Genomic DNA, 19657 nt, shown 5'->3' with positions numbered 1-19657 from the left:
TTTCCTCTGTATGTTAGGATGTTGGTTTTTTTCTTATTTCTAAGTAGAATCTGAAGTAGCAATTAGTAGACTCTAAGTAGCAATTTTTTAAAATTAATGAATGGGGGCTTTTTGTTCTTTAGACTGAATAGCTAGCTTGGGATATTTCCTTCCTGTAACTTCAGTGTTAGGGAAGTCACTTTAAATTCATCAGGTGTTGCAAGTAGTCTTCAGTATTCTTTCTTCACCAGGAGTGTATTGCAGCCCTGGACCAAGTTTTACCCAATGAGGTTGTGGAATCCCCATCCTTGGAGATAAAGCCAAGGCTGATCTGCTCTAATGCTGGCAGTAGTCCTGCTTTGAGTAGAAGGTTGGATTAGGTGACTTCCAGACATCCCCTCTGATCCATGTTTCTTTGATTTCATTGGTGTGTTTTTAAAAAAAAAAAAACAAACCACTGAATTCTTCATCCAACAATTCAGTTATTTGAATACATAGAGTAGGGTTTCCTTGGTAATTCCTCTTTCTGTTGTACTGTTGTCTTGACTGGCTGTTTGTCCCGTGTTCCTAACAGATATGTGGATATATTTGTAGGTGTGTAGGGACCTTAAACAATTAGCATAAATAAATCCTGAAAACTGTTTATGTGAGTAGAGAACTAGTGACTTCTCTGTAGCCACAGCAGTCTGATGTGAAGCATTTGCCCTGTCCTTCCCCTTTCAGTATAATTATTAAATATTGTAGAAGAAACGTATGTTGAGTTGACAGTTCTTTTTCCAAATAAACTGGCTGAGCTAATGGTGGGGGAGTGGGGTACCAACAATAATAAGGTGTGCCCAATTTTCAGCTAATTGGGAACAGTGGTTTCGATGGTACCAGACTAGCAGCTGGTATAAGACAGCTTCCTACATGCAACATAGCAGAGGTGGGTTTGAGGACTTATCCTAAGAAAAATGAGGATACGGGGTAAAAAGGGTGACATGTGACATGCATTTGTCATAGCATAGACTTCCTAGTTGTTCTTTGTAGAGATTCTTCTGATAAGCACGAGTAGGCGGGCAGGAGTCAGGGGCGTATTTCTGGTGTATTTTCAGAAAGAGTTTTTGGAGTAGTTGTGAGAGGGAGTGGGAGATTCTGGTCAAGGAGGGATTGTTGCATAGGGAGTAGCAGTTGGGAGAAATAAAAATATTTGTTGACAGCCAAAAGAGCTTTCTGGTATATGGAATTGTGTGTATATGGGGGGAGGGGTAGGTAATCGAGAAGGCAGGTGATAAGAGGAGCAGGGTTTTCTAGTATGTATTCCTCGGGTGGCTTACTGTATTTTCCTTCTTCAGGACTTGTACCTTCTGGGCTTTGTTCTCATCCTTTTGTATCTTCATAATGAATACCAATGTCATCTTCTCTTTCCTCCCTCCCTTTCTTGCATGAAAGCCCTGTGCTGACCTAAGTGAAGAATGACTTGATTGCAAAGATAGCTTCTTACAGTGCATTGTGAAGGAGCAAGTGGTATCTAAAATATAAATAGATGGTTTCACAGTCCCAGCTTATAATGATACCTGAAAGATATCTTATAAAGATATCTGAAAAGTTAAAGGCTTCTGAGTTTTTTGTCATTAAAATTTTTGCAGATACTGAAAGTTCTGTCTTTGTATGTATTCAGAATTTTACCATGAAGTAGGATTAACTGCCTTGATGCCCATCTCCTGCCTTTCAGTGGCAGAGCTTACAAATTCAGTGGCAAGGGTTCAGTGCCTCAGCTGGTAAGCATCCTCAGCCAACACTTAACACAAATGAGATTAAATTCCTGCTGACTGACGGACAAAAAAGCAGTGTCCACTCCCCCTCCACCCCCAAGTTGAGTGATTGCATACCACCTCTACTGATTCCAAGTTGGTTTCCTTGGATGGTCGTCAGTCTCTGTTCTAACCCTGATGAGAGGGTTCCTTAGCCATTGCCCTGTTACCTGGGTTGTACTCAGTGACTGCTTCCACCTTCCTGTTCTAGTATAGTAGAACAGCTTAAGAGAGCAGCATATTCACGGAGCCAGTGAGAGTAAGACTCTTGTTGGTAAGCAGATTCATGAAGTTGCAGAGGCACTAATTTCTTGTTGAAGTTAGTATGGTGTTCTGCGTGGCTGTTCGGAACCTGGGCAGCAGTGATTCAGGTGTTAACTTGGAAGTTCCCTGGTTCCAGTTTTTGCACATAAAATTGTTTTTGGACGTCCTGGGAATGGGGAGTGAAACTTGGGATTCTTCATTCCAGTGGGAGAGTTTCAAGCTGTTAATCTTGATTGTGTGTAATATTACTTATTATTACTGTTGCTGTTACTAGTAGTAGTAATAGTTATATTGTTAGTACTCAGTGGAGTAACATTAACTGGAGCCCTCTGAGTTACACAACTGTGAAAGATTTCAGATTGGTCATTGTCTCTGGAGGCAAGTTACAGATGCAATAGGGGATTCTCCACTGACAGTTACGAGTCCTAGTAACGCCCTAGTTAGTGACTCATTTTTGCTCTGCCTGGTGGTAGCTAGGTGCAGTTGAGAACCTGATTTGTGGTTTTAGGTGCTCATGAGATTGAGACATCAAGACATTTAAATACTAGTTTAATTCCTTCTGTTAACATTAAATGTAGAGTTTTTATTGTAATTTTATTATTGTATTTTGAAAATATTGTACTGAATTTTAAGACTAACTTCTTAGTATTTTAAAACATGACCGAAATTTCATGAACTACACAGGCTGATTCAGAAACAGATTGGACTAAAATTCTGAATAAATGTGCTTGGGGAACTGAAGTTAGGGTGGGGACATTACTGCATGTGATAATTGCAGCTTTCAGTATCTTCACACTGTTTATATGAGGTGAAAACAAGCGTCTATGACTTTGAAGGAGTGAAGGCTCAGAGTATGAAGTTGACTATAATTTTACACCTACATTTTGCATTTATCATGACCTAAACAGAAACTAGATGTTGTCTTTGAATAGTTTAGGTATGATTTTGCCATTTAGAAAAAAGTGTACTCTGTCTAACTTAAAACTATTGCAAGTAGTAGTATGCATTTAAGTTTGTCATTCCACCTGTAGAAACCTGATACTTGTGCTATCTAGAGTTTCTGGACGCAGTTTTGTTTTAGGAAAATGTTATTGACCAGGCCAGAGTGAAGTAGGTTCTGATTTTCCTTATCACAGTATTTATGGATGTAGATTTGAAGGATTTTTTCATGCAAGGTGCCACTTACTATTTGCTGTAGTTTCAGTTTTCTAATACTCCATAATGTTTTTACTAGCATAAACCACGTAGTCTGTAGCATTGTTTCTCTTACTGCTTTATTTCTAAAATTTTTCTAAACAGAGAATTAATGTAATTCCTTAACATTACGAAATGGTAACTAGTTGGCACTGTGTGACTATAGAAATATTGGTAGGATTTTGGAGATGGATTTCATTTGATAGAGGAAGTCAGTGAAAGAGCAGCTTTCTCCTGCCTTTTCCCTGCTACTACTTTTGCTACTGAAACCTTGCCCCAAATTGAGTTACAGTGGAGGTCTTTTCACTACTCCTTCCTTTTATCCTTTTATCGATACAGTACTCAGCTTGAGGAAAGGACAATGGTACTTAAAGAGCATGTTACATCCTCTTGAAACAGTGCAGCTGCAGAGCTGAGTGCTGTGGAATTGGGAGATTTGAGAAGTGAGAGTAGTGTCTCCCACAGTCTGTTACGAGGGCATGAGTGGGATTTAAGTGATGTGCATGTTTACGCTGGCCCGCTGTGATGGCCAGCTGATAAGGTGATGGCAGGAACATCACCTTGTATACATACTATGCAAAGTATATAATTCTGTAAAGAAAGTTTGCTTGCATGAAAAAAAGCTTCATGAGGAAACAAGGTAGAACTTGGAATTTCTGAAAATGATTTATTTCTTCTTTTGCGTTTCAGAACACTGATCCTAAGTCATCTGTAAAAGGTGTAAGCGGTCAGCTTGGAGAGGGGCCTAGTGATGGACTGCAGCTGTCCAGTAGCCTTCAGTTTCTTGAAGATGAACTTGTGTCTTCTCCTTTACCTGATCTTACTGAGGATCAGCCTTTTGATATTCTTCAGAAGTCCTTGCAGGAGGCCAATATTACTGAACAGACTTTGGCAGAAGAGGCATATTTGGATGCCAGTGTAGGTTCCAGCCAACAGTTTGCACAAGCTCAGCTTCATCCTTCTTCATCAGCATCCTTTACTCAGGCTTCTAATGTTTCTAATTACTCAGGTCAGACGTTGCAACCTATAGGAGTTACTCAAGTGGTACAGCAACCTGTTGGAGCATCTTTTGCAAGCAATACAGTCGGTGTGCAACATGGCTTTATGCAACATGTCGGAATTAGTGTTCCCAGCCAGCATTTGTCTAACAGCAGCCAGATTAGTGGTTCTGGGCAGATACAGTTAATTGGTTCATTTAATAATCAACCTTCCATGATGACCATTAATAACCTCGATGGATCTCAGATTATACTGAAAGGCAATGGTCAGCAAACACCTGCAAACATGAGTAGTGGCCTCTTGGTTCATAGACAAACTCCAAATGGTAACTCACTGTTTGGTAACTCAAATTCAAGTCCAGTAGCACAACCTGTAACCGTTCCATTTAATAGCACAAATTTTCAGACATCATTGCCTGTCCATAATATCATCATTCAAAGGGGTTTGGCACCAAACTCCAACAAAGTTCCTATTAATATCCAACCAAAGCCTATCCAGATGGGTCAGCAGACTGCTTACAACGTGAATAACTTGGGAATACAGCAACATCACGTGCAGCAAGGGATTCCGTTTGCTTCTGCAAACTCACCTCAGAGTTCAGTAGTTGGTCCTCATATGTCTGTTAATATTGTTAATCAACAAAATACAAGAAAATCAGTTACACCTCAGACAGTTAGCAATGCTGGAGGTAGTATTGTTATCCATTCTCCTATGGGACAGCCTCATGCACCTCAAAACCAGTTTCTCATACCTACAAGTTTGTCTGTTAATTCTAATTCAGTTCATCATGTCCAGGCCATAAATGGACAACTTCTTCAGACTCAGCCTTCCCAGCTGGTTCCTAGCCAAGTGTCTGCTGAGCATGTAATGCTCAACAGGAACTCGACAAACATGCTAAGAGCCAACCAGTCGTATTCAGGACAGATGCTGAATAATCAGAACACAGCTGTTCAGCTTGTTTCTGGCCAGACATTCACAGCGTCTGGAAACCAAGTTATAGTAAATCATGGAACTTCACAAATTGTTGGCGGACAGGTGCCACTGCAGCAGGCATCACCAACAGTGTTACATTTGTCACCCAGTCAAGCAAATGTTTCTCAAGGTAGATCGAATTTTACTACGATGTCACCTGGGCAGTCTACTGTCTCGAATATGTCAACTTCTAATCGATTTGCTGTTGCGAGTTCTTCTGGTTCAGTACATCCTAGCTTGGGACCATCAGTTCAGTCTGTTGCATCAGGAGGAAACTTTACTGGAGATCAGCTCACGCAGAACAGAACTCAAGTTCCCGTCAGTGCATCACATCGTCTTCCAGCATCCTCTTCCAAATCTGCCAGCACCTTTAGTCACACGTCAATTGGAGTAACACAACAACAGTTTGCCTTTGGTCAGGTATGGAAGTTGCTTGAGAATATAGCCAAAGAAATGCTTCTAAGCTGTGCTAAAATCTGGTTAACAAAGTATTAAAGTTGGTGTTAATACAGAGAACGTTAATTTTGTTCATCTGTATTGTTCTAAATACTGTGGAACTGATGAAAATTACTATAACCCAGATACATCATTTCACTTGGTATTTTCTAAAGTCTATCTCTGAGTGAATGAGTCTGTCACTTTCATTAATTCAGAAGATTTTGTTGGTGTTTTGTAGTAATATTTTCAGAACTGCTTAGCAGTGATCTATTTCTACTCCTGTTTAAAGGAATGGACATTGTAAGATTACACAGCTACAGGCTCTCCTGGAAATCCATAGAACTAGATGTAAAGGCTCAGGTACAGTCTTAGCACTTACAGGTCTTCACCTCACTAAAACTATGTGTATGTTTTCAAGGTTTAACCTATTCAAATTAGAGATGAAAAGGTTTCTTAGTTTTCTCCTTGTTATTTACCATACAAAATCAGTCTGTTAAAACTTAACTTTTTTGGCATTTTTCCCTCTGTAGTTTTGTGTGTCTGGAGCAGTTAGAAGTTTTCAAACTTGAAGCAAAGACAAGGCAAGAGGTGTTTCTTAGAATCCTTAAAAGGAAATACCTTTTAAAGCAGTTTGTAAAAGCATAACATTTAAAAAATATTTTCTCTAAGAAGAGGTCTATTTAGTAATAATTAAAAAAAAAAACCTGAATTTACTTTAAGGTAAGAACTGGTCTGTTGTTGTCCAGTTCATGCAGCTGCAATATGTATTCAAGTCAAGTTTGTCTGCTTCCGTAAATGAACTTCCAAACTCTGCCAATATTTAACTTGGTGACTTGTCACACAATTAGCAACAATATATTGTTTCACATCTGTCTTTTTTTGCTTTTGTTTTTTTCCTGGTCATTATAAAATAATAACTGCCTCGGAATGCATTTGCAGTAATTATCTTAGGTCTTTCTCTTTTCCCAAAGTTCTAATGGATTTTTCTACTCAAGACCAAAATGGGCAATGAAATAATGTGTTTTAGAAAATAATTTGTATTTAGAAAATAGGAGCGAATATGTTGTAGAACCACATTTTTAGTCTTTGCCAAAACTGCTAGCACAGGTTGTAACATTTTGTTTGCAGATAAGTAATTTGAGGCCTGCCTGACTTTCCCTTCATGTCACTGTATGTTCCTATTTGTAGGTTTTGTGCTGGGTCAGTGAGTTTCAGCAGTTATAAAAGCTTAATATTTCTTATTACTCTAAAAGGTCATTTTGGTTTAGTGCTGAAATTTAGCTGAAAATGGGAACTACAGAGAACAAATTCTACTGTTTACCAGAATCTTTTTAGTTTGTTTGTGCTTGCATTTTAAATATTGTACTGTATTGTAAACTGTGTGTCATTTAGTCACTAAACACTGGACAGTTTGTTCCACTGTATTTTTTTTGTTATGGAGAAACCTTATTTAGTCATCTTGCAGTTTTGAAACTCTTAAAAGTTGAGCTTTCTGAGGGCCACTTGTAGTGGTAAATCATGGGTCTTCTAGAATGTAACTGGTGTGTATTTGTACTGTTAGTGTAATTTCTGTTCCTCTCTGATTTACTTCATAAATTTCTTAGGAGGAATTGAGATGTCTGAAATTTCACAACTTAGGAATTTGAGGTTGAAAAAGGATGCATAGAGCTGAATTTTAGTACCCTTTCTTGCTTTTTTGTTTGTTAAAGCTTTCAGTAAGTATTTGACTGTTTCATTTATTATTTTTTTTTCCTAATGTATGTGATACAGAAAAAAGCTATGAGCCAGACATCACCGGTTTCTGCATCGAAGACACAGGATAATTTGAGACAACCTCAGCTAACAAGTCTTCTGAGCAACACACTATCAGGTCAACTAAGGTCTTTTTAAAATAATTTCTTAATTTTCTCCAGGAACAGAAATTGGTTCTTCTTTGATGTGTCAGACTTGCATTGACAGCTCATGCTGATAGGGTTCTAAAAGTTAGCAGAATTTCATTTTTAGAAGAATGCAAACTGAATTTTTCAATGTTGAATGTGTGCTTTTATTTTTCCAGTCCATTGCACTTCATTTTGTAGAGTGAAAAGTTGAATCTCCACAATAAGCAATTAATTCTCCTCTCTATAAAATCCAAAATTGTACATTCTTTCACTTTTCTTGCTTTTTTTTTCAGCTTAGGAAAATAGAAATAAGTCATTTTCAAAATATGGACATCTGCTAAAATTTCTATGAAACTTCTAGACCCTCTCTTTTGATGGCTGCTTCAGATACAGAGGAAAGAAAAATAGCAATTACAAGGCAACGTGCAGGCTGTCATGACTTGATTTGTTTTTGAATATGTCACTTTCAGTTAGAATAGTTAATGCATTGTTTGTGGCAAAATTCTGGGCTTTTCAAGCAGCACCATGCTACTAAAAGAACAAATCCAATATATTCAAAAGCAGATAATGCAGTAACCTTCATGTTCTCTTTGTACATAAGTAACCCTTTTGAATAAGGTCCCCTAATCTGCCTACTTTTTTTTTTTTCTTTTTTTCCTTGTGTACTGTTACATGCAAGCTGTCCAGGCAGTTCTCTACAGTCAGCACAGTATATTTTTTTGGGGGAAAAAATAAATAATTTCTAATTTGTATTGGTTGTAATGTAGCATGGCTGTTAAGACCTGTTTGATTTCCTGAGCAAGGCAACTGGAGGCAGTCTGCCCATATCGAAAATGTAGGAAAAAGAATTATGGTGCCTGCGTTCTAAATACTCTTAGGAGCTCTAGAAAAATTAGGTTTATGTGCTTAGGGGAGGGTTAGTATAAAAGCTTGATAAAAAATGTACTGTATGATTTTCCATAGATTGTTGGAATGCTTTCCTATGGTATCAGTTTCTCCACAGGGTAGTTTCACTAATGCGTTTAATCATACGAGACGTGTATCTTTCTCCAAAAAGCTAAAAACTCAAGAAAAATGATCAGGGTAGGTACAGGAAATTATTCTGTTCTTGCTTAGGATAACACAGTCTTTTTAACATACTTCTAATAGGACAGGACTCTGGAGGAAAAATTGTACAACAATCTCTAGGAACCGTACAGCCACAAGAAAAAGTAATAGGATCATCAGCAGTTCAACAGAGTATACAGGTAAAGAATATTTTTATTTATATATTTCCCTTTCCCTTAGAATTTTAGTAGTTAGGTGTGTTTTAACTTTAAGGTTGTATTGATTATCTAGTAATCCTTGCAATTTTTTTTAGAGAGTATGAAGTCACTCAATCTTGTCAAATTCTACCTTGACATAATAAACATTGAGTATTTTGCTGTTTTGAGATTTAATTCAGTAAGTGGAGTCTGACTGTACTGTTCCCTGAAGATAATTTCATACGACACAGCAATTCTTCATTGAGTTAAACCTAACTCTTACGATTATTTCTTACAAACTCAGATACTCTGTAGCTGATTGGGAGGGGATGGTTTATGAGAAGTAGCAAAAGAAATCCACGTGATCTTTATCTGTTTTATTCTTTTCTACGTTGCCGTATTTCCCCAGTGTTTTATCTTTTTCTTTTCTTTTTTTAACCACCAATCTCCTGTATATGACAAATATGTACAGAAGTTTAACAGTGTGTCCAGGGTTTGGGGCTGGAAGGGGAGACTAGCTTTTTGGAGAGGGAATAGAGAACTTCTGGAGGGATGGGAGACAGTTACTACACTCATGGACTGAGTAGCTGAGGGCAAGAAGACGAGGGTTTGAAGTAGGCTTGAAAATGTGGGCTTCCTTGTAGGTGGAACTGAACTGCACAATCGTGGAAGAAAACAAGGGAGGATCTGATGTAGAATTTTTGTTCTTGCTGTAAATGTATTTGTCAATGTAGTATGATATGAATGTTTTTCCCTGTCTTACTGATACACATGTACAACAGAAGACGGTCACAGTAGCGGTCAACTATGAGTTCAGCCTGGTTTTGTAATTGTTGGTCAGATGTTCATTCTTCTGTGGTGGTAAATACTTTTTATGCTCTGAAGCAAAAGGCTTTTTGACCAGCAAGTACCATTGCAGTGTGCCTGCTTCATGCTGCTTCTACTTTGCTAAGAAGGATGCTCTGTACCACATGCTTTTTTGTTCCTTCTGTGTTGTAGTTCAAAAGAGCTTTCATGCAATCTTTTTTAAAATCGTAAGTAAATTTTGCTCTGTGGCCAATTTCATTAGAAAGACTAGTTGACTAAAAACCGCAGCAACTTTGTGTTAAACAAAGACTCTTTGGTCCAGAATGCCTTCTTTGGGACAATACTTGAATTGCAGTAATGCCTCTCATACAGTAGGGACATGAGCCTTTACCACCTTAGGACAGTGTTCCCTTGAAAAACCTTGGCTTCATAAATGCCTAAGGAAAGGAGAAGATGACATAGATCTACCTGATAGGTATATCTGTAGCATCGACACTGAAACAGAGTTCCTAGAACCACTTTCACCCCCCACCCAGCCACCATGGCTGTCAAGAATTTAAGTACGCAACCTTAGCCTGCTTTCCTGACAGATATTCTAATCCATCAAAATCAGGCAACATCAGCTGAGAAATGCAGAGACAGTTATTGAGAGCAGATTTATTTGGAAAAGTTTTTAGTTCATACCTTTTCATCTGCTAAATTTGATAACGAACCTTTTCCCTAGTGAAGCATGTATATGCACTGTGGTGGAATTTGTCTACAAACAACATTTCAGATGTTTGGCTTATGTAAGAGGAGTGACTTCCCCATTTCATTGATACAGTGCCCTGTAAAAATAGGAGATAGTTGAAAGTCTTTATACTTACGTGGTGGTTACGCTTCGTATTGGTGATATACTTAATTGGCAGAAGTAAATGCTGAAACTTAGGCTTTGAAAAGTATGGGATATATTGTAATTTGTCTTTTATTTTGAACTTAGGTGGATGGTCATTTAGTTGGACAGAAAAGGCCTGCTGCTAAACAGTTAACTAAAGGAGCTTTGTAAGTCATTCTTCCTTTGTAATTTTGTTGCAGATATTTCCTCTAACCTTCATTTATTTTTAGCTTTTGTCAATGTGTAAGTTGTGTTAGAGTATGTGTTAATTATATATCATTAATTTTCCTTGTAGTATTCTACAGCAATTACAGAAGGATCAAGTGCATGCTGTGACACCAGATAAAAGTCGGTTCAGATCATTAAATGATGCAGTTCAGAGACTCCTTTCATACCATGTGTGCCAGGGATCACTGCCAACAGAGGAAGACTTAAGAAAAGGTAGTTTTCTTTTTAAAGATTGGCAATAACGTTTGTAGTCAATGTATTGAGAATTATTTAAGTAGAGCAATAAGAAGGGGGAACACTTTTAAATTTGTGCAAGTTACTGGACCTTCTGGTTCAGTAGAAGGACAGTGTTTGAAAGTATACTCTTGTCTTTCTAGTGGACAGTGAATTTGAATCTGTAGCTACACAGCTTCTGAAGAGGACACAAGCTATGCTGAACAAATACAGATGTTTGCTTATAGAAGATGCAATGGTAAGGTGTATAATTCAAGTACATTTTATGTTTATGGGATGTGAGTCAGTTTAAAAAAAACCACATCTACAGGAAGGTGAGAGCTAGCATTACAGTTCATTTTGTTGATACTATTTATTGCCTTCCTTGTTTTAAAGTCTTTAACAAATAAAATGTACCATAAAATGTGAATAATATTTTACGGTAGAGTTTCAGTAGTGGTTGGGGTCATTGAAGATTCTGTGGAATTGTGAACATTCTCTGCAAATACCTAATGACTGATACTCTTTTTCTCTGAAGAATAACTAAGCTATAAATGTTTTGTTTTGGTACCAACATACAAATGACTACAGAGATGGTTGGTTTTGTTCCTTTTCCTGCAGCGGATAAATCCCTCTGCAGAAATGGTTATGATTGATAGGATGTTTAATCAGGAAGAAAGGGCATCTCTGACCCGGGATAAGCGTCTTGCACTAGTGGATCCTGGTAAGTAATGGTTAACTTCTGAATCTCACAAAAGCAGCATAAGTTTGGAGTGTTTAAAAATAGTTGTGGCCACAATGAGGCACTGATTGTTAGGGATTCCAGTAATCGAAATACTGAATAAGCAGTTGCAAATTAATTCTAATAACTCCCAAACTCGGCAATCTAGAGACACTGTGGTGTTGAAAGCAATTATTTGGAGAAGAAGTATATTTCGCCTGTTTGGCAGAGATATTTTTCTGAGTTTCTTTTGACAATAAACATTGTCTCAATTCTAGTAGGGAAGAATCTGAATTTGCTGGGAGTCAGAAAGAACACCGCTCTATGAAGCATGAATATTCTTGTTTATCTTAATGAAGTGTTACTTCTGGAATGTCATGGCCACTTAAATGGCAGCATTTTTAACCAGACTGTTGTTGAACTTAGCAACTAGAAACACATTATTTGTGCAAGGTAACAGTCACTATTTGTTTAAATATTTTGCATATTGTGCATACTTTAAGATATTCAGAGGATGTATTGAAGAAGGTATTAGTCTTCCAGATACCATATTCGCATATTTAGAATGCTAGGAAGTGCCCTTCATCTGATTTTACAGTGCACATATGTGCATAGTGTGCTGATTAATTTGGTGACAGTCTCCTACACTGGAAGCAGCAGAACACTTAAAACACGTGTGCATTTCTTTAAGGCATGGTATTTGAATTTTAATACTCAGAAACTATGCTGGAGTGTCAGTTATTTTGGTGCATGGGTGATTTAAGTAAAATGTTGTTACTTTTCAGATGGTTATCAGGCCGATTTTTGTTGTTCTGCCAAACAATTTGATAAAACAGCTGAAGAAGCACAGTCCAGCAAAACTGACCATCAGTCTAGCAAAACATTACCTTCTCGAAGTCAGACTACCAAAACCCAAGCCAGAGACCGACCAAAATCCAGCTCAGCAGAGTCCACAAATCACAGTAAACTTCCTCTAGTGCCTAACAACGTTCTGACATCGCAAGAAGGAATAGCCTCTACTAAAAAATCGGAGAGCCTCACTAAAGCTTTAAAGTTTGAGAAAGCTAATTGTTCTTCTGAAAGCCAATACATGGCCCTTTCTGAAGAAAAGGTGGCTGGGAAAGATCTTGCCAAGTCCACTGAGAATTCTTCAAGTTCTGAAGACTTGTCAAAAACTGTGTCAAGAGGCGGTCATGGAACACACAATAAAATATCAAGGAACACAGTTCAATCTTTCTCAAAGGTAACGTGTAATAATTCCCTCCAAGACAAAACTCTGAGGAGCTCTCCAAAGAATGAGGTTTTACATCCTGATAACAGGAAAGGCTCTGGTGAACCCCAGCAAGACTTACTGCTCAGTAAGAGTTTAGAAACTACGTTTAAAAACATCTTGGAACTTAAAAAAGCTGGGAGACAGCCACAAAACGAGGCGACAAGTAGCGGCTCGGTTGAGTTAGAATTTCCTAATTTTTCACCTATTGCTTCACAGGAAAACTGCCTGGAAAAATTTATTCCAGACCACAGTGAAGGTGTTGTAGAAACTGACTCTATTTTAGAAGCAGCTGTAAATAGTATCTTAGAGTGTTAATAGTTCCAGTACCATGGACTAGTTATGTTTCTCTTAGCAGAAGCAAATGTGAATGACACCACAAGTACAGCCTGACATGCATTTAAGGTTAACCTTTCTAAACTAGATTCTGTTCTGTGTTTGAGAGCAATACTCATTGTGGTTACAGTGAGATATCCAAGTAAAGTTAATCCTTGTTAGAATGCAGTCTGTTAGGGCCTTACTATTTCAAGTATTACTATGATAATGCTTTTGATAATTGTGCAGTACTGCAACATAACAAGGTTGCAGGTCGTTAGGCCCTATGTAATACGGTAATATACTGACAATCACAGTCATTTGAAAGGATATATTTATTAAGAAAGTGTTTTTAAAAAGTGATGGAAGCAACAATTCTCCCCTACCCTTTTCTTCCACAAATCATGAAATTTTTAGTTTTTCTGGAAAACCCACTGTACCTCTATTCAGAAGTGATTATTTGCTTTGTTAATGAATCTGTGTTCTAGGATTCTTAAGTTGGAAGGATATCATCAGTGTGTTTACAAGGCTTCATAATTTAAACTTAAAGTGCTTTTCTATTGCTTTCTGAGCAGAAACTAGTACTTGATGATATATTTGTAGTGGGTAACTTTAGTCTGTGGGATGATATTATATGATCTTAGTCACAGTGGCATGATATGAAGTAATAAATGCTTGACTAAGGAAGGTAGAATGGAAGCCAGTAAATGGCAAAGTGTACAGGATGAGGCCATGATAGAGCCATGAATTTATATATATAATACATATATGTTAACTCTTGAGGAAAAGATTTTGCATTTTATAATTGGATGTAGTCAGCCTTGAGTCTTTCTGAAGTGGTATAAATGTTTTTTTTTCTATTTGTTGTTCATTTTTTTTAGACCAAGTGTCAAAAGCACTTTTATTTGAAAACTGTTACGATATTTGTAGCGTATATTTTAAGAAGACATTAGCCTTACTCTGATTAAATTTAAAGGCCAGTGTTTATTTTTGATTTTTTGCTTTTTGCTGTCAGAGAATGTTAAATCATCCACCGTAGCAGTCATAATTATCAAGATATGTACAGACCAAAGTCAATCATCAATCCCATTGTTTAAACATATCGAAAAGTGTGTAATTATTAATTCATATTGTAAAGCCAAGTGAAACCATTGCATGGTTTGTATTTGGCTTGCTGTCATGTTGTTAAGATAGAATCTTATTATTTTATTTATTTATTTTAATCTATGACTTTTTTTTTTTTTTTGCTGCCCATGCTGCTTTTTCCTAGTTTACTTTGGTCATGAGTGCTTTTGTGCACATAAGTACGGTGACGTTCGTCACGCGCGTGTAGTACATATGTCTGCTCAGGAGGATATAGCTTTTGTGATTTCTAAGGTATGCTCATGTTCTCCCCCGGACCTTCTCCACAATTTCTTAGAAAGATTACCAGCCATTTTCCAGACTTGCTGATTACAATTTTCATACTAGAGAGGCTCATTGTGACAGACTGTGGTTGTCTGTCAGATTGCAAGGAAAGAAAACAGAGGGTTTTGCTGTCATGTAATTCAGTCCATCTGAATAGTGCAAAAGAAAGCAGAATTAGATCCTTGTGGCAGTAGAAGATTACAGGGCAACTCAGTGTTGAGCTACAGTCCACTGTCTGACCACTAGAGGAAACCAAATCTAGAAAGCAATGTGAGAAAGATGAACTTCCTTAAAATTCATTTCCCCATTCAACGTGAGTGGAAATACTGGTTTTGTATGTTACTAATTGCCATTTAAAAAAAAATGTGCCAATTTTAAAGTACGTGTTTGTAAAAATCCATCATTCCCAAGTGTTGTATAAAATATTCAAGGTAATAATAAGTATTGCCAGTTTTAAATTTTTAGTTAGGTGTCCATAGAATAGAGTCTCAGGCGGTTACTTGTTTTCTTATTGGCAAAACTGACAATATAGTCTTCACCTATTGCCTTCTTAGATTTAATAATATACTCATGGCTGTGTATCCTGGTGCATATTTTATTTTATCATTTTGGAAGTTTAACCATTCTAAACTATCTAGGAAGGAAAACAGTAAGTTACACAGCTGTATGTTGACTAGTTACATTTTTTGTTTATAGGGGAAAAAAAAAAAAGTAAAGTTGCACATTCATTGATCCACTTGCTTTTTGTACCACCTCAAAATGGGTTTCCAGCCTCTCTACAGCAAATACATAATTGAAGTATCAGGCTGTTGTCTTCTATTGGATCTCATTTGGGGATGGGGGACAATGGCATATAAAAAATGACAAATTACAAGAAGTAATCATGGTTGATTTGGTCAGACACATTTCTCTGAACTACTTACGAGAGGAACCCATCAATCCTAGCAAGATTAATCTTAGATTGTTAGTGTTCTGTTGTTCACTCCTTTGAATTCAGTTCTAAAGGAATTCTGGTACGTGGTGAAGCAGTAAATGAAAAAATTGTATTTTTGTTGTGCTTAAAAAAAAAAAAGTATGAATTTATTAATCATATGGGCTCCAGTCCAGCAAAGTATTGTGAATGTGCATGACGTCAAACATGTTTTCATTATTTTGCTGGATCAGCATTGTGATTTCAATGTTATTTAATACTGCCTAATATTAAAACAAAATTTAAACTGGCAATTAAGAAAACTATGTTTGTTTTGAAGATTTTAGTATAATTTATCTGTTAGATTAGGGAGGCCTTACAGACTGACTTCACTTAAAGAGGATGTGTCACTTATTGTCAGTGTGGTATGGACTTTATTTGCTTAAATACCTTCATTTGTAAAGTATGTCTCACTTGAAATTGCTTTGTATACATTTTGTAAAAATATTTATAAAATGTTTTGTAAAAAAAAAAGTATAACAAATTGCAGTTTATTTTGTTATGTTGGATAAATACTGTTAAAAGACACAAGTCAGTAAATATATTGTTAATCCATGGATAGGAAATGTTTAGTTGGAGATTACAAATTGAAACAACCATTGCAATACAGCCAAAGATTTGGGAAAAAATGTCTATCTGTGATTGTCTTGATTTAACCAAGTTGAGTATTTCACATTTCCAAAAGAGGATTATTCTCAGTTTTAAGTAATACGGTTGCAGAATATTCTTACCCTGTGCTTTTTATAATGCAGCCCTGTTATAAAATACTTAATAGGCCAACTTTCCATACTCGTTATGAGTATTTGTGAACATACGCTATTAGGACTTGGTTCACGTGGCATTACAACTACATGCAGTGATGTTGATCTCCAAATAATAAGATTGCCAATGGTCCTGCTCTGTTGTCATTAGAAACCTTGCCACGGTGAGGTTGCTGAGACATTCTCTCCTTCACCCGCATGTTTTCTCAAGATAGAGGCTTCATCTTCCTGATACATTGGGGAGAGAGAAGAAAAGAGGTGGATTTTGTCACTCAGCTGCCCACCTCATCCGTGTTGCAGGTTTCTGAGTTGTGCCCATTTTGGTTGTAGATAGGTATTTGGTCATAGGTAACCTGTGTTTGCAGTATTTCCCATTCCTCCCCTTTGGCTGTGAGAGGATATTACAACTGCTGGTGATGTAATGCTTCTTCCTACTTTGAGAGGGGTGATGAACCTTTTCTTACTGTGATTGAATTTTTCAGAAAGTATGCTGAGATTCTGATCTAGTAAAGCTGTTATGCTTGGAACTTCAACACTTTATTTTTGGAGGCTGTGAAAACCGAAGGATTGGTGAAGTGCACTGCCTCTCAACTTCGAGTAGGGCCTGCAGTGTTGAAAGGTAGAAATCTTTATGGTCAGTATTCGTTATTTTGTCAGTGAGACAAAATAAACATGCATTTTGAATGCTTCTTAAGTGGATTCAGACAGTAAAAACATGAATAAAGTCAGTTATATGTTATTTTAATCTCCGTTTGGGTTAGGATGGCTAAGCATCTTGGAATTTTTTTTCTCTTTATCATATCTCTGTAGAATTACCAGGCAAACTTTCTGGGTTGGGAAACATTTGATGTACAGTTTACTGTGTAGCTGTCTTCACTTCAGAACATGTTTTCATTACAAGAACATGGTGTATTTTTTTAATTGCTTTTAACAGCGTTTTTATTGATGGGGTTTATAATGTTTATTCCAACACTCGGGAGAAAATTTCTGAAGATTTGGGCCTGTGTGTTGATGCATTTATTTAGGAAAGTCAGTACACCTTTCATTTTGAGGATCCATACAAAGGAAAAAAAATAATTGCCAGAATAAGTTTAGCACAAAGAAAGGAATGTAAGTAAGTGTAAACCTTACACAAATTCCTCTCTTCAGGAAGTGTCTTCTTTATAAGCCTTTGAATTTTTCCTTTAGAATTGTACACAATTTTTCTTGGAGTTTTCACGATGATGTGTTTGTCAGCTTCAAGAAATGCAAGGAGCTGTCCTCATGACTTGGGGGTCACCTGTCGCTTTGGCTAAAGAAAGTCATTGCAGAAAATAAGCAAGTTCCGGTGAAGATCTGAAGAGCGGCCGCTCTGGTACACAGACACAATACACTGTACACAGATTTCAGATTGCAGTAGTGGTGGGTATACTGAATTATTTGTTTATAATTTATGGATCGGCAGTTGTCTTTCTAGGCTACTAGTCTGGCAAGTCTTGCAACTAGTCATTGTACTGGAAATTGGAAAAAATGTATCCATAATAACTAGTTGCGATAGCAAACTTGAACAAGCCTGCTGTGCTAGGGAACAAAAAGATAAAAGGACACAAAGCGTCCAGCTGAACCAATATTTTTGGTGTGAAAGCAAAAACCTCTGAAGTTGCCCTGTTATGTGCTGAGCATAAAACCGTGCTTTATTTTTTTTCTAGACTTGTTATCATACAGTTTTGTGGGGAAAAATAACCTAACACTACCAAGTCAAATGAGGTGTTCACATGTGATACAAGTTGTTGCACCTGTATTAATGAAATGACAGCGAGTTTAGAATTCAGTGCTTAGAAGGGGAAGTAAGCTTAGTTATAGTTAGTCCATGCTTATACATCTGGCCAGCTTTTTATCTTTCAGTTAGTTTTTATGTCTACATAGCTTTACATTACATAGTGTGGTCATACCAGAGGCCACATTTTCAAAATTACCCACCTATAAAAGTTCCTTACTGTAACATGTTTGTTACAACTTGTGAAGATAGTGATGTTTCATTCTAATTAATTTACCAGAACAGGCTTGTCCTGATAGAGCTCCGCTGTCTCTGCACACCGCTGAGGTGGATGTAACAGAGACCTAACTGTGGCATTCCTTTCTAGACACCTGGCATGTAGGGCATGATCCGCAGTCTGTTGAATTAGTGGAAAGATGATTTTCAATTAAGGATTATGGTGGTAATACTTCTCTTTAAAAAACAAAAATTAAAAAAGGATGAAATATAATTTATATGATATCCTTGGATGGAAGGTGATGCAAGGACTCTCAGGTTCTACAACGATGATCATCTCAGCACTTAGGTAGGTACCATTATATAATTAATGGTATTATTTGGGATGGTGATTGAATAAAATGTTTTCATATAAGTAGGCTGCTAATTTTTTCCTCTAAACATTATATACTTTTAATAATTGCTGCAAAATTCTGAACATACAAAGCTTTACTCTGTCCTGTGAGCTTTGACTCCAAATGTTCATACGGAGATGTGAAACCATGTGCAAGTCATGGTGAGAAAATACTGGAAATAGTTAACATCAGGTAAGGGGTATTATAAAAGTGGCTCAAATTATAAAAATGAGCTAAAATAGCTGACATTTATATGAGGCTAAAATCCTGTCTGGATTATTGTGATCAAAACTGAAGTTCAGCAGCTGAAGTTAAATTCAGAAATTACAAATTGTAAAGTTTGATTGGAGAAGTACAAGGGTGAAATTATTTTTTAAATGCATGTAATTCCTGAGCTGTGTCTCAGCAGTTGGATTTTCATCAACTTCAATCTCTGGGAACGACTTCAGAGATACTCAAAACTGACCGCTTTTTGAAATTTTCAGATGGCGCCTGAAACACGCTGGAAAAAGGTGCTTGCTTTTCGAACTTTTCACGTAACTTCTAAAGCTGTAATCACAAATTCTGCGATTATTTTGGTGAGTGAATTCCATCTGCTGACAAGTCAGGCAGCTCATGGGCTACCAGGGAGCTGAGTGCGGCAGGTACTTGTTTGCATACAGAAAAACCTCAGTTAAAGAAAATGTGATTCAGTGATTCAGAAAAATCAGCTTCAGTGATTATTGTGGGAATAAAGGGGCTAATATTATAAATACAGGTATTTAAATGCGTTTCTTACACTGCAAGATTCAGCCACGGGGCCAGCACTGGCAAAATACGTATATAAATGTTCATTTCATTCTCTCTGGAGTACTTTAAGTGATGTAAACGAAAGTATTTCGACATTACTATTGAATTTGACTAACTTTTAAGATTCAGTTTGAAGCTGATATTGGTAGGTGTATTTGAGGCTGATAAATGG

General features: G+C 37.0%; 1 protein-coding gene across 1 annotated transcript in view; it reads left to right on the top strand.

Moving 5' to 3' along the window:
- BICRAL (BICRA like chromatin remodeling complex associated protein) overlaps positions 1-16191 on the top strand; it is a 33250-nt gene extending 17059 nt beyond the window's left edge. The window contains exons 5-12 of the mRNA XM_074168310.1: positions 3921-5621; positions 7410-7509; positions 8669-8766; positions 10550-10611; positions 10740-10885; positions 11050-11144; positions 11507-11609; positions 12392-16191. Coding sequence (XP_074024411.1) covers positions 3921-5621; positions 7410-7509; positions 8669-8766; positions 10550-10611; positions 10740-10885; positions 11050-11144; positions 11507-11609; positions 12392-13194 — 3108 coding nt within the window. The 3' untranslated portion in view covers positions 13195-16191. The remainder of the gene's footprint in view (positions 1-3920; positions 5622-7409; positions 7510-8668; positions 8767-10549; positions 10612-10739; positions 10886-11049; positions 11145-11506; positions 11610-12391) is intronic.
- The last annotated feature ends 3466 nt before the right edge of the window (positions 16192-19657 follow it).

Source organism: Numenius arquata, chromosome 2 (genome assembly GCF_964106895.1).
Source record: "Numenius arquata chromosome 2, bNumArq3.hap1.1, whole genome shotgun sequence".
Taxonomy (NCBI): Eukaryota; Metazoa; Chordata; class Aves; order Charadriiformes; family Scolopacidae; genus Numenius; species Numenius arquata.
Note: the sequence above shows the minus strand (reverse complement) of the source record. Positions and strands in the feature narration are given on the sequence as shown.